Raw genomic sequence first — 15,641 nt, forward strand, 5'->3', positions numbered from 1 at the left:
GGAGATGTCAACAGTAGCAAGGAAAGGGAAGGACTGCCTGGGACAACAGCTGTCCTCACACAGAGGTGATCAGAAGTTTGTGTTTTCCTGGGGACATCTTTTCTCTGTCTGGTAACGTTGTTTGTGAGAAATATGAAGATTTTGAATGCATTCCAAGATTCCCCAACATTAAGAGCTCAACCAGAGCTTAGCCCTTGAGTGCTTATCAGCCTGTAATATAACAGTGCTGACTGGACCTAGCACAGCACCATGCAGCAGGTTCTATAGGTAGCTACATCAGTTTGCCTCTATACCATGCAGTCTTGGCTTCCCCAATGGCAGACCTCTTTGAAACACAAAGTTAGATCAAGCCTACTCATATAAACAGGTTGTTCTGTGGCAAAATCTTACTCTTGCTACAACTTAGAGCCCAGATTTGCAGTGAGATGCACTCAGGAACAGGCTGTGGTTCATACGGCCTGGACTGCAGGACTGCATCTTTACTCCGGTGCTGTATTTGTCTCATTTTTGAGAGATTACCTTGTTAATAAAGTCCATTTTTTCCTTTTCAAATTAACAGCTGGAATATCTTCTTTTGGCGTTAGTTATAAGCTCATGTTCTTTCAAATTTATAGACAACATTTCACTTTCAAATGAAGAAAAACAAAAGAAACAGCTGCAATCTTCACTTGATAACATTTATTCAATATTTTCTGAAATAAGCAAGAATTTTAAGAAGCCCATAAGCAATCAAATACAGCCACAAAAACCCCATACTGGTCCTAAATAAGAAGCACTATGAGAAATACACAATATTTCATGAAACGATACTGTACATCAACAACCTTTAGGAAACAAACAACTCAAACCATATGTTTAGTTTACTCACAATATAAAAAACTTTAACCTTTAAAGAAAAATATAGATTCAGTCCAATTGTAGGATCCAATCCCATGCCCACTGAAGTCAATGGAAGTTCTCTCATTGATTTCAATGTTTAAAGGATCATGCCCTTACTTTGCCTCAAGAGGCACTTTAATTATTATAGAAGGCCTAGTCTGAATACTATTACAAAAATGTCAAACATCAACTCAAGAGTATGTTTTAGCAACTTTCAGGAAATAATGGAGAAATAGGTTGTCTATCCATGCATGGAATAAGGCAAAAGCTAATTCATTCAGATTAGGAATAATAATTTTTACTACTTTCTTTTTCACAACACAAACATTTTAGACTTTTTTTAATTAATGGATATATTATATATCATATTATGCTTCACATTTTTCCTACCTCTACTGAGAAAGCTGGCACTGACATGTCATAAAGAACTCCTTGTTAATTATTGTTTTCTGTTCTGTAACAACCACAAGAAACTCATCTGGGTTTAGTAATAGTGTCTACCAAGAAAAAAGCACACACTATCATAAGCTTATAGTTTATCGAGCTCAAGGTACATTAAAATGTAATTCATGAAATTCACAAATTCTGTTTTAAAATATTTTTCCAAACTAAAAGCTGCAGAAAATTGGTTCTTAAATATTCTACAGAAAATTCTGAAGCATCTAATGGTTTAAATTACTTATGCTTTCTTCTTAAAAATATGTAAATTAGGTTAGTAGCCCATCCTTTTGAAAAATAATCCAAAAAAAGATACACTAGATTACAAATCTTTTGTCTTAATCAGCGTAACCAAAGGTTTGTCATCTGGGCTGTAATCTTCATAAGCAATGGGCGTTGCATCATACATTGCAGGTCGGGATTTCTTGCCAAACCTGGAAACAAAAGAAAGCTTTTGGTGACAAAGAGAAGTATGAATGAGTTAATGGCAACAACCCACTAAGTTACTGCATGCTGTCAGAAACAAAGCCAGAGAGCCTAGATAAATTCTAAATTGTATTGCAACATGCCAAAAGTACAGAAGTTTAAATACCTGATCGGTGGCTTTTGAAATACATGCAAATAAAAAACCTAAAAATCTTCTTGCAAACAAGAAACAGGTTCCCTATCAAAGGCTACAGGAATTCTCCTGCAGGATTCAGCAGTATCAGAATACGGGAAGACTGTGGAAGGTGAGAGTGAAACTCATAGTTTCAGCGAGGCCAGAATTTTATTTTAGAGCCTGTTCTAACAACCAACGTTAAGGTCAGGTCACGTGTATTTACAAAAAATAAACAAACAACAGACAGCTACATCACCTTTGCATTTGGAAATGCAACAGTTGTGCACTGAATTGAGTTGGAAGCTGTGGACAAAGTATTTAAAAAAATGAACTTGAAGTCTTTGCTCACCTGACATCCACTTGAGAAGTACATTTAAATTATCAACATGCTGCATGCTATGGGCAACACTGGCAAAATTAATGGCAGTTAGGATATTGCAATGCCACATAAATGCACTAATCTAGCAAATGTTCACAAGCAACAGAGTCACATCGACAGTGTGCTCCTCGTGGGCAACCATCACTGCTAAGAACCAGGCTGTATCTGCCTGTGCAGAGAACCACTCCGGCTTTATCACTGTGGCCCCAGTGCTGGCATATCCAGAACTCCTTTAGGTGCCTTTGCACTGCAGAGTCAGTCTATTATCCTTCTGATCATTTATTAAGATACAAAAATGGTGCTAAAAATGCAACTTGAAAGTGGAAAAATGACCAAAGTGTTCTGACTAAATTGCAGAAGCTTTAAATAACAAAAAGGATCACAGGAAAATGAGGCAAAAAAGGGTCAAGTCTGCTTTCCTGATGCAGAGGAAATGTTAACACAGAAACAGAAAGACTCATGTATTTAGTGATCCACACTAAGGATTCTTTTTATCCTCTTCTTATGTACCATATTAAGTCTATATTAATTTAAGTTGTGCATACTGGAAGGTGAGATTCAGAAAATTAACATTTTGAGGATAATATTTAGACCAAACCAAAATTATCTTGATTTTCTTCCAAGATTTTTATGCAACTTCCTGACCGTTCCAATTTAATTTCTGGGTGTTTTCAGCAATCTAGAATTGTTGACAAAACTAAAATGGCTGGAAGCATTATGATCTATACAGTGGAAATTTCGTTTTTCAAAGTATTTCAGCTGTCAATAAGGCCACGCTAGATACATTTCCACGCGTGAATGTCTGCTTTCTTCCATAGTTTACTTTAAGAAATACAGACGGGCCATGTTCACTCATCAGCGTCATGATGGATAAACCTGATCTTCTGTAAATGAAGGAGTCAAGTTATGGCATCTTACTAAATCAGAGGCAGCCATGAATTCTGAATCACCCTTTTTCTCCGTCACTCTTGAGGCTTTAAAGGAAATAGAGCTTTGCATAGATACAAATGATGATGAACATTCTCCAGTGATTTAAGTCACATTTTGCCCTTTCTGACAGGTAGAGAACACATGGCTTGTTACACATGGTGAAGCAGTACAAAATCTTTTCTCTTGTGTAGGTCAGGGTTGACATGTGCCCCTAATTAGAAAACGTTGAGAAAAGACCACAGCACATGTGCTAGTTGTTTGTGGCCTGGCTGAGCCATCTAGCTGGTAGACCACATTGCTTTGATCAGGCAGTTCAGAAGCCAGTCCCTGCTCATAACACTAAACAGAGTTAACACAAACCTCAGAGGTCTCGAAACAGAGTTGTTAAATGGGAAGTCTTAGTTCAATGGGCGTGTATCTGGTAGGATTGCACAAGGATGCTATTTTATCATTTAATTGATGACATAAAAGAAAACATAAACCAATTACCAATACAATCTGCAAGAGACAACAATTCAAGGGGTAATAAATAATGAAAAGATGCAGGTCCCTGCTACAGAGTGTACTGCATCAATTAATAGGCTGCTTACAATAAAAGCACATACAAGCAAATAAATAAAGATTTCTTCCAGTACAACCAAATACGAGATCGTTCATCTAACAAAAAGTATACACCACGTGGGGAAATCTGAATCCTGGGAAGCACTGAATCTGGAAAAAGATTGGAGGGACACGATGGATAATCAGTTTAATATTAGCTTTAATGCCATACTGTGTCTGATGAACAATTACGTGCTTAGATCGGTAAACAGAGTGTATGAGTTGGACTTGGGAAGTTCTATGGCCTCTACATTTAGCATTGATGTGTCCATTCATGAGTGATGATAGTGTGCCAATGTGTACATCAGAGATACTTACCAGTGGCATAGGGATCATCACAAAGTCAAGTAAATGACATGAGAATTAGAAAATATATTTTGCAATGAGTTTGCAGACCACACCAAGTTGGGCAGGAGTGTTGATCTGCTCGAGGATAGGAAGGCTCTGCAGAGGGATCTGGACAGGCTGGATTGATGGGCCGAGGCCAATTGGATGAGGTTCAATAAGGCCAAGTGCCGGGTCCTGCATTTCAGTCACAACAACCCCATGCGACACTACAGGCTTGGGGACGAGTGGCTGGAAAGCTGCCCAGTGGAAAAGGACCTGGGGGTGCTGGTCAACAGGCAGCTGAATATGAGCCAGCAGTGTGCCCAGGTGGCCAAGAAGGCCAACGGCATCCTGGCCTGTATCAGAAATAGTGTGGCCAAGAGGAGTAGGGAAGTGATCATGCCCCTGTACTCGGCGCTGGTGAGGCCGCACCTCAAATATTGTGTTCAGTTTTGGGCCCCTCACTACAAGAAGGACATTGAGGTGCTGGAGCATGTCCAGAGAAGGGCGATGAAGCTGGTGAGGAGTCTGGAGCACAAGTCTTATGAGGAGCGGCTGAGGGAACTGGGGTTGTTCAGCCTGGAGAAGAGGAGGCTCAGGGGAGACCTCATCGCTCTGTACAATCACCTGAAAGGGGGTTGCAGAGAGGTGGGTGCTGGTCTCTTCTCCCAAGTGACTAGTGACAGGACTAGAGGAAATGGCCTCAAGTTGCGCCGGGAGAGGTTCAGGCTGGATATTAGGAAAAATTTCTTTACTGAGAGAGTGGTGAAACACTGGAACAGGCTGCCCAGGGAGGTGGTGGAGTCGCCATCCCTGCAGGTGTTCAAGGAACGTGTGGATGTGGCATTGCAGGACGTGTTTTAGTGGGCATGGTGGTGTTGGGTTGATGGTTGGACTTGATGATCTTACAGGTCTTTTCCAACCTTAATGATTCTGTGATTGAATAAGAGCGACCTGTGTAACTTGACAAAGATAGTCCAAGGGTTCTGTGACAATTTTGGGGACAGTATATATTCGATGTAGGAATTCTTCTTGGCATGGTGGGGGGGGGTGTGTGTGTGTGCAACATAGACTGCAAATTCTAGTTCACATATGGAATGGGGTTGCCCCTCTACTTCCTTAGAAGGACATTTCTAAAGACAGCTAACCATAGAGAACCATCAACCTCAACAATTCCATTCAAGTAGAAGACTTTTGAGAACATTGGACGGCTGAACCCTGAGAAAATGGTATCCTCCAGCTTCTCTGGGATAGGCTGGAGTTCAGACTTTCCCCAGAAGCAGAAGAAAGAAACCACGAGTTGCTACTCTATTCAAAAACAGCAACTGCTATAAGGAGTTCACAAATAAAGTTTAAACAAGAGAAGGACAAGAGACCAGAATTTTAAAAAAAAAAAAGCATACCCACAGGAGGAAGGGATTATTTTTGCCTCCACAGGAGGAGATGAGAAGATTAATTTCCTCTGCATTATTCAGAGAAAAGGCCATGTGCGCAAGTGGTATTTTGCATTCCTTAGTGTAATTGTACTATAATCCTAGAGTTCCCACAAAGTTGAGACTCTGGCAGAGGATGTATATAAGCAATTAGCATATGCTGTGGAGACCAGAGTACTCGTGCATGTGATCATACTTTCACAAAGAGGTAGCTGACTGAAACTCATCACTGAAACCTACGTCAGGAAATGGTAAGAAATGAGCATGTGCTGAAGCTCATCAGATTCAGGAAGTTAGGACATTGCAGTCTAACAGTCGACTTGAACACAGGAACGTGGAGAATGTGCAGTGGAGAGAAGCTTACCCTGCTGTGATGAGATGACTTAATCAGAGTCTGATGAACCAGACTCTTCAACCCACACATAGAACAAGAGTCAGCACATGAAAGTAAAAATTAAAGAAACTACACTGTAAGTAGTGCATTAAGTCTAATGCTAATGATATCTAGACACACAAAAAGTTTACAGTAGTACAGTCTCTGTAACCAGATATTTTGTGAACTCAGTGTGGATGCTTTTCTAAAGTGGACGATCCAGTTTCAGCAGCAGATCCTGGTTCCAATTCAATGAAGTCTCATGGCTGCAGTAGCCAGTGGTCAACTATTTCGTTACGGTGTTCTCTTCTGGCTTTAAAATGTATAAGCTTTAACATAAAAGGAGTATTTATTTACTGTCTGCATAATGAATACTAAAGAGAGGTGTGCTTCACCTGGTTAGAAAACTATCTAGTTCTGATCTGCTAATCCTAAGAACATTCACTAGAAGTGGACATTTATTAGTAATGATCCTTGACCATATTAATTTTTTCTTACAGCAAGTACCTTGATTAGTAAAGATCAATTTCTAAAAAATTATCAAGAAAAAGACCTCCTGAGAAACATGAACAAGTAATTTTAAAATAATTTACTGAACATGCAAAAGGCATCCACACTCCCTTGACACCTGCTGACTTTAACAGAAACCTTACATTTAAAGAAAATAATCTACTCACTTTTCCTTAGGCCTCCATTTTACCCAAATTACTAATAAATTTGGGTATCTAACTGGGAAAGGGAACGATTTTCAGAAAATGCTGATAATCTATTATTTGAAAATAGATCTCTTAGATGCAACAATTTTGAAAATTCAGACTTTGGTATTTTTAATATGCAGATTTAAGAGTTTATGCAAAAATAGCTATAAAAGTTGTGCTCCTCTTCCTGGATTGAAATGACCAAAGGAGTGGTTTATATCTTCCTGAAACCAAAATAAACACTATAATCTTCACACTAAACCTCTCTGAATTACCTGACTTGGCAGCTCTGTCTTGGATTTTTATAAGTCATCCATTCTCTGAGAGGCACAGAGAATTATTTGGAATGAAAACATGTATTTTCATTTGCATTAAGTAGAAACAACTTTCCCAAGATAGGGAAACCCTTTATTGACAGGTTCCAATAATGTAACTTTTGACTGCATAATATGGATCTGAAAAATCATTATGTATATATTCCAGTCTAAGAACTTCTTCAGAGGTTATTTAACCCTGGCAAAAACTCATTTTTCTAAACTTCTGCCTTCAGTAATAAATATAGATTCATTCAGAGTAATCCAGGCAGTAGAGCGCTAAAGACCTGAACTAGCCCAGCTTCCAAGATTTTTTCATACAGGAAATCTTTCACCATTTCCATTACCTGCTGGTGAAACTGTAAAAGGCAGGGAAAATTCAGATTAAAAAGATCCTGCCTTGCTGGTACACTTTTCCTTGTTACCCTTAGATAGAAAGCTGCCAAATTTGCTTTAAGAAATAAGTAAGAAAACCCAGGTGTTTCACACTGTTCCTCAGGAGACCAATTCCAGTCCCTGCAGAAGTGCAAAGTACCACTTCAGTTAGTAGTAACTGAACAGGATTGGCACATTCATCACTGCTGCAGTAGTAGGAGGGAGGTGTTTAATTTGAAAGATTAACAGTATCATTTTGCACCTTGCTCTCCACCCTTGGAGATGTGTAGTACATAACAGCAGACATTCAGAAGGCCAAAAAATAAAAAACTATAAAGCTTTTTATGGGCCATAAAGCAACTCCCTCCTCTCCCAGTACACTACTAAAGGAAAAAGGATTTCTCAGGGTGTGTATGGTGTGGAGATGCTGAGCTCCTACTGGAAGAAATGTAAGGCTAAGTGGCAAAGGAGACTTCAAGGGAAGACTTAAAAGAACACTGATTTTATTGCTATGTTAAATCAACTATACACATCTTTCTTTCTAAAATATTTACTGATTAATATATTTTGTCAATGAACAAATGCTTTATTGTAAGTCTAGTTAGCAGAGTTTAAAGAGCTACTGCCCAAAGCTGTGATATGATTAACCGAGTCTGTGGGAACTCCTCATCCATTTCAGATAACTTTGACGACCTCAACAGTGGTACAAATTAATCTATTTAATTTGCACTGAAACAGAACTGGTGTATTCAGAAAATGAATTACCAGCAATCACCAACCAATATGCACACATTTCTCCATGTCAATGCACAGGAACATGTCTCCCTCCATTCTTTTAAAAGCATTTTAATGGTAACATGAACACTCTTATTGGAATTTGAAGTGATCATGACAAATCGAAGAAATGGGAAAAAGAAACAACAAAAATTAAAGTTCTACCCTATTAAGAGAGATGTCAAATACAGAAGAAACAATACTGGCTAGGAAGCAAAATGGCACAGAGGATCTTGGGGTGAGGAAAAAGTCACAAACAGGTCACAAAATTAAATAATCAGTCGCTAGTGTAATGCAAAGTTAAAAAAGCAAGCAGGTTTCATTTTCAGATATATGAACAGGAACACCATAAATAAGAGGCAGGAGGTGATTACTCAGTTCATTTGGTACAGGTAAAGCTTCAGCCACAGAACTATTTCCAGCTTTAGGGACCACCCTTCAAAAAAAGAGAAAGACAATCTGGAGTGCGTCCCAGGAAGACAATAAAGAAGCTGACGTGATCCAGGAGGAGATACTGGAAAAATGGGTTGGTGTATTCTAGGAAAGAAAAAGGCTGTTTTGCTTTGTTTGTTTTTATTATTAAAAAAGGGCGGGGGGGGAGCACAACACCTGATGTCCATGATTACTATAATGGGAACAGTGATAAATTATTCTTCTTGACAACCTGAAGAGCAGTAAGAAAGAAACAGCCTAATTCATAGCAAAGAAAATCTAGGCTGGATTTTAGGAAAGTCCTTTCTAACTCCATTCAACTCCTTTGGAGGTTTTTAAACACAATTGTTGGCAAGAAGCTAGGTATAATTAATACTATATCAGTGCAATGGCTTACACTTGAGCTCTTGAATCCCTCCCAGTCCTACTTTTGTATTATTCTGACACCCAGTGCCCTGGCTTGCAAGTGCTCCATTAAAATAAAAGTCAAAAAAATAGGAAAAAAAGGAAAGCAAGTAAGAAAGATCCTAATTTCGAGGCAAACAGGAGCATAAAAATGAGTGATTTGAAGAGAGTCACACTAAATAATCTAGTAAATTAGTCACAAAAATCAACGTGCCTTTGCTATCTAATCAAATCACTTGCATGTATCAGTTAAAGAGTATTTACATCCCAAACAGAAGATCTTACAGGCTAAGAACACTGCATCTGTCCCTCTTCACCAGTTACACCAAATAAATTCAGAATAACTCCCTCTGTTTTCAAGGACTTGTGCTGGATTATCACACTTCAGATGATAACAGAATAGGGATCAAAAAAGAACAATGAGCAATGCCAGTGATGCTGTCTTTTCACACACAGCGAAGCAGCCCGTTCTCTGCCAACAGCAGTTAGATGCACTATGCAAGGACTGAAATTACATATCGTAACAGATTTCTTTTAAATTACCATCCCCAGAACAAACCTGGCATGTCGAATAGAAGCAATTGCACTACTGAATTCACTGTCGATGCTTCTACAGTTGTAAAATTCTTCATAGGCTGGCCTGGAAGAGCCTTGATATTCGATGCGGCTGATGCGACATATTCCCACAATCAGAATGATCAGCATCAGGACAAACGCTACACAGAGAGCCCCAATTATGATGTAGAGGGAGTGACGGGGCATGTTTGTTAGACTCTCTGCCATATGCCCGGACTTCCACTGCAGATCTGCCAATAAGAAATAAAAGGTTATCATTAATCAATAATTTATATCCTGCCTGCTGAATAGAATTATTTTATTATATTCACTTTCAATATTTCTGTGGAGACTTTTGAAGCTAGGGGGATATGTAAGGCTGTGCTGCCATTCAGCATGACCTGGACAGGCTGGAGAGCTGGACAGAGAGGAACCTTAGGAAATTCAGCAAAGGCAAGTGTGTAGGGTACTGCACCTGGGGCGGAATAACCCCATGCGTCAGTACAGGTTGGGGGCTGACCTGCTGGCGAGCAGCTCTGTGGAAAGGGACCTGGGAGTCCTGGAGGACACAACAGGATGACCCATGAGCCAGCAGTGTGCCCTTGGGGCCAAGAAAGCCAATGGCATCCTGGGGTGCATCAAAGAGTGTGGCTGGCAGGTCGAGGGAGGTTATCTTCCCCCTCTACTCTGCCCTGGTGAGGCCGCATCTGGAGCGCTGCGTTCAGTTCTGGGCTCCCCGGTTCAAGAAGGACAGGGAGCTGCTGGAGAGGGTACAGCAAAGGGCTACAAAGATGATTAGGGGACTGGAACATCTTTCTTATGAGGAAAGGCTGAGGGACTTGGGTCTTTTTAGTCTGCAGAAGAGAAGACTGAGGGGGGATCTTATTCATGCTAATAAATACTGAAGGGGTGGTTGCCAGGAGGATGGGGCCAGTCTTTTTTCAGTGGTGCCCAGTGACAGGACGAGAGGTAACAGGCACAAACTTGGTCATAGGAAGCTCCATCTAAACATAAGGAGGAATGTGTTTACTTTGAGGGTGGTAGAGCACTGGAAGAGGCTGCCCAGAGAGGTTGTGGAGTCTCCTTCTCTGGAGATACTCAAAACTCCCCTGGACACATTCCTGTGCAGCCTGCTCTAGGTGAACTGCTCTGGTGGGGGGGTTGGACTAGATGATCTCCAGAGGTCCTTTCCAACCCCTGTCATTCTGTGATTTCGTGATTCTGTAATTTGAACCTTCCCAGGCTCTGTTATGGATATGTCACCATGCCTAACGTGCAATAAATTTGAATGGCACTATCTTGATCCTTCACCCATCTTGTTTGTAGATTTTTAAGGTCGTGTAGGAACACTTACCTAGTTTGATCTCCTGTATAACCCAAGTCATAGGAAGGCATCTAGTTATCCTTGCATTATGTTATAACATACCATAGGCTCTCTAAAGGCAGAAATTTTATGTAAAAGCTTCTAGCAATCCACCAATTCTCTGTGTGGTTTGTTCTAATAGTGAACGCTTTCACTAAAATGTGTGATTTAATATGTATTAAACATGTTTGGGTTTTAATTTTAAACACAGGCTTTTGTTATGCCTATCTCCACCAGACTGCAGAGACTTCAAAACCAACATTTCAAGGACAAAAAGGGCATCTCATAAGATGCTACAGTACTCAGCCCAGTAGAGTCTTCTCTCAAGTATAATTTCCCTGAGAGGTCTCAAGACAAACTTTAATATAAAGCCAATGTGGAAGAGGTTTCTTGTATTTATGTACTCCAGACCTTCTTTATAAATATTCTTTATGCCCAAACTATTGTCTATCAATGCCAAACAGATTGTCTATCAATTGCCTATGTCCTCAGAGCTGTTTTTCTCTAGCATGGGTCAGAGTACTTCTAATTAACTTGTACTTCCCTCTAGGGTTCATTTTTGGCAGTCTTTTAAGCCTATGATCTCATAAATAATTTCAAACCAGAACAGACTTGAATCATTCTGACTACAGAAATCTGAGACTCTGCAAAAGTTATTTCTAGCAGGTGACTGTTCCTTTTTCAAATGGACTTCTGCTTTGCACTGGTTTAGAAACTCACTTTACTTAATCACAAGAAGTCTGGGAACAGGGCTATCAAGCATATGCTTTGGGAATGTTAAGATATTCTTAGAAGCCACCTCTCAAGGATGTTGATTATGGCAGATAACTGATTTGAGTTCCTGAGCTGAAATCACAAGTTTAGTGGCATTTGTGGATATAATCTCCGTCTCTGGTAGAAATACAGGGTAATGTATAAGTACAGAAAAAAAAATCCATTTTAGAGGAAGGTAGAGAGAAAGCCCGAAGCTCTAACATGTGGGATTCACCTGACAGAGTTTGAAGAAATGGTTGCTCTTTGTTTACAATAGTAAAGGTTGTCCTGGAGCACCTCTGAGCTTGGGCTTGCTTAGACTTTTTGTCCACAAATGTGAGCTGAGTTTACAGGACTGACTATTTGTTTGTGTTATCTTCTTCAGAGATTAGTAAAGTTTTGACCAGCTCAAATCATTCAGTGATTTAATGTTTCTAAAGTGCTGTTACTGCAATTTGCCCAGTCGGGATATGAGGGAGAGAATACAGCTATACTCGGTGCAGTTTGGGATGGGTTTCTATTTCTGTTCTGCAGCACATTCATCACACACAGTGGTTTCTGTCAGGTTGTCAGACTAGGCCAAATTCAGATCTAATGTGCACAGATATATGGCAAGACAGTTCTGATTTAGATTCCGTGTCTTCCATCTCTGGATGATAAGGATGAGAGACATTTCTTCCTTTCTTCCTCACCAGATTAAAATATGAAGATTAACAGTTTGTACTCCAAAGATTAGAAAGAACATATGACAGCACAAAATCACAGTATTCTCAGTAGGCATAGTAATTTTCATAAAATTAATTAAGAATTAGATTTCAATGCGCGCCACATAGTCTGGACTAGAAATTCTTCATAATGTTAGTTTTCAAGTAACCACATGGTTTGTCTTACCTTGGTAACTACATTAATAATTATAAAAGTGGCAAAGGTAAGGATATTAACAAATAACCAGCAGGCATTAGAGAATTCATATGAGACATTTTGTAAGCATTTTTACAGTGAATGCTCCATTAACTTTTTAGGCAAATACATTACATTTTGAAAGGAAAAATATCCTCTTTATAATTAAGACTGATTTAATGCTATTTAATTGGAATTGCTAGCACTGTAAGGACCGTAAGATGATATTATTAATATCACAGTTCATCCAGGCAACATACATCTTGTCTAGTTTGTCGTATATACAGCACTTGAAAATTAAAGAGTACAGTTTGACAAGAAGATAAGCCTGAAATCCTGTTAGGGTAGTCATTTCAAGCAGATAAAACAGCTGGTGAAAAAATGGGGAACTACTAATAGTAAGTAGAGAGTTGTTCTACAAAAAAGACTAAGTACTAACAGCCTCTTTCATGGCTAGTAACAGGAAATCACAAAAGATAAAATGTGATCTATTTAGTCAAATGACTCCTGAACACCAGCTTATCCCCCTCTTGAGAAGCCTGAAGCCTGGCTTCATCATGTGTTTTTCTAGCATTCAGAGGGATGGTCCAATACAAAGGAAGCCAGTATGCAGTGTTTAAATTTAATTTCCAATACATTACTAACCATTATGTACAAATTGCTGAAACAATATGATAAATATGACAAGGAGATATGGAAAGATGAACAGAAGCAGATTTACTAATAGATTCAATCTTTAGAGCTGAACTGAAATCCACTGCACCACTGACTTAACTCCAGTGAGATCAGAAGTGCTGCACCTGTTTATAAAAGAGCTGGATACAGCCTTTCTAGATATTATTAGAATTGTGTTCACATCAGTTGGTCAACTCGTAGCTCAGGGAAAGACAGTGAGCGCAAAGATCTTCCCATGGATACATAGTTCTGTAGAAAAAGTCTGCAGATCAAAATGCTTTTAAATCCTTTCTGCAAAGTGATTTCTTCAAAACTCAATCCCTCTCTATTTGCATAATTCTTTATATACCTGTTAAAATCCGAGCGCTTTAGGAAAGCTTCCACAGCTTTGTGTATAAGTCACTGCACTGGTTAGGGAGGCCGCATGTCCATACTTACATCTGACTATTGTGAAGTATCATGGTGTCCCATAACAACACATCATTTTATACTTTGATGCTGTGTAAAGGTGACTTTAATAGCAAGAGAACATCAGACATTTGCTGATGTTAAGCTTATTGAAGAAACTATTGGTAACCCTCAAATGTAAACTTAATTGCTCTTCAAAATGTATCTTTATGTGACTATGCAAAGCTTTTTTTTTCCTGTTTTCATTCCTTTAAGACCAATCCAAACCATAATTTTCTAGATTGCATTCTTTTTATATCTCCTGTATTATTATTGTTACATATATATACTCTATTAGCTATCCTGATTTGTTGGATAAAAAAACACAGTAATTTCAACCTCTTCAATTGAGAACAATTGCCATGAACAATACTATATGATTTCTTCTCCAAATATTGAGATGGAAAGAAAAGGTCTAATATTTCTGGTTGAGAATCAGCCTTGCAGTGTTAGCAATGCCAGTTAACACTCAGATAATTCCCTGCCTCCTGTCATAGCAGTCACAAGATAAAAGAACAAATCAGTCAGTAAAAGGCTTAAAACAGCAACAACAAAGTTCTGTTGCTTCTTCCCATCATTTTAAGTTACACAGTTTGCAAGTGTGTAATACAAGCAGAAAATCCAAGATTTTGAGCAGCAGGCAAGGCCACTGCAGTTCAACTCTAAACAGATGCTACGTGTAGAGAAATACGCACTAAGCAGAGACAATCCCCTGCTCAAGAGAACAAAGTTTATGCAGAGTTTTATCTACTCTCTCTCTCGTACACTTACAAATGAGGTCAGAAAGGAGTTAATATTGACCAACCACAGATGTAAGTGTGAACCCACCTGTCATATATAGTGCTTAGGGGCATGTGTCCCTCACAGGTGAAAGCAAGAATAATTGAGTAGCTGAACAGTAGAAAAGGCTGCTTCCAGCCTCTGTTGGACTTCTCTCATTTTCCCATGTGTTTATATGCACCTCACTACGTATCTGTGGTGCAAACAGCCAAACTCTTGTGACTAGAGCATGACAGCCAAAGGAAGACTCCAGAACAAGCATCACTGATTTCGTATAGCACATCTGCAGGGTTCAGAAAGCATGCAAGCCCGTCTGTTTCCCTTTGGCATCTATTCATTCCATAACATAACAGAAATGTAATTGTTACTACATTGAGGCACTCCAGGAAGTACATTTCCAGGATGATTATTACTTTCTCCAAGAACTAAACTCTGTCTGTCAGCCCACTACTTAATAGCTAAGGCAGGCAGAATTACACTGCCTTGCTGACAAACTTGGACATGCACGTTTCAGGTATCACTAACAACAGCCTTGTCAGTAAAAGCTCATCTGAGCATCTTTTAGCATGAGCAATATGGCATACAGATAGCACGCAACATTGTGCTCCCAACATCACAATGGTTCTGTACCACACAGGGAAGTGTGTGTGCCATTCACAGAGGCAACAAAAAGGCAGTGCTGTCACCATCTCTGGACTAGCTAGCAATGCTCTTCTGGGGTCTTTGCTTTCAATAGAAAGCACTGAAACTGAATTCACAACCAATAATTACAGGGGGAGAAGGTCATAAACCTGTCAAGATAAAACTTTTATGTCAATCCAGATGTGAACAGAGTTGTCTTCTGTGTTAAAGTAAGGACTAACATCAAGAAACTTTAAAAGCAGTCAATATGTTTAAGTAAAGTTTAAGAGTAAAAAAGAGAAGCTTCATATGATCCTTATGTAAATGAGATCTAGAAAACATTTTTTATTCCAGCCTTTGTGTAGGTATTTTCTCACAAATGTACAATAGGAGCTGAGTTCTTTCTTGTGTTTATTTTTTAATCTATCACCTATCCCTGCAACATTAGCTGTGCTACGTGGTATAAATCCCCTCACACAAACTCGTGTGTCTGTGTAATGACTTGAAGGGATCTATGACCACAGTACCTGAGCATTCAACAGTTAAACACACAGCTAAACTCCCTAGTAAAGAAAACATCTGTAGATGA

At 39.2% G+C, this 15,641-nt stretch overlaps 1 protein-coding gene across 1 annotated transcript in view; it reads right to left on the bottom strand.

Annotated features, from left to right (window-relative positions):
• Positions 1-669: 669 nt before the first annotated feature.
• The window catches only part of DNER (delta/notch like EGF repeat containing), a 136,001-nt gene continuing 121,029 nt past the window's right edge, over positions 670-15,641 (bottom strand). Inside the window, exons 12-13 of the mRNA XM_059822600.1 lie at positions 9,518-9,764; positions 670-1,751 (exon numbers count right to left, since the gene is read on the bottom strand). Of these exons, the coding sequence (XP_059678583.1) occupies positions 1,640-1,751; positions 9,518-9,764 (359 nt within the window). The 3' untranslated portion in view covers positions 670-1,639. The remainder of the gene's footprint in view (positions 1,752-9,517; positions 9,765-15,641) is intronic.

The sequence above is a fragment of the Gavia stellata genome, chromosome 11 (assembly GCF_030936135.1).
Source record: "Gavia stellata isolate bGavSte3 chromosome 11, bGavSte3.hap2, whole genome shotgun sequence".
Classification (NCBI taxonomy): domain Eukaryota; kingdom Metazoa; phylum Chordata; class Aves; order Gaviiformes; family Gaviidae; genus Gavia; species Gavia stellata.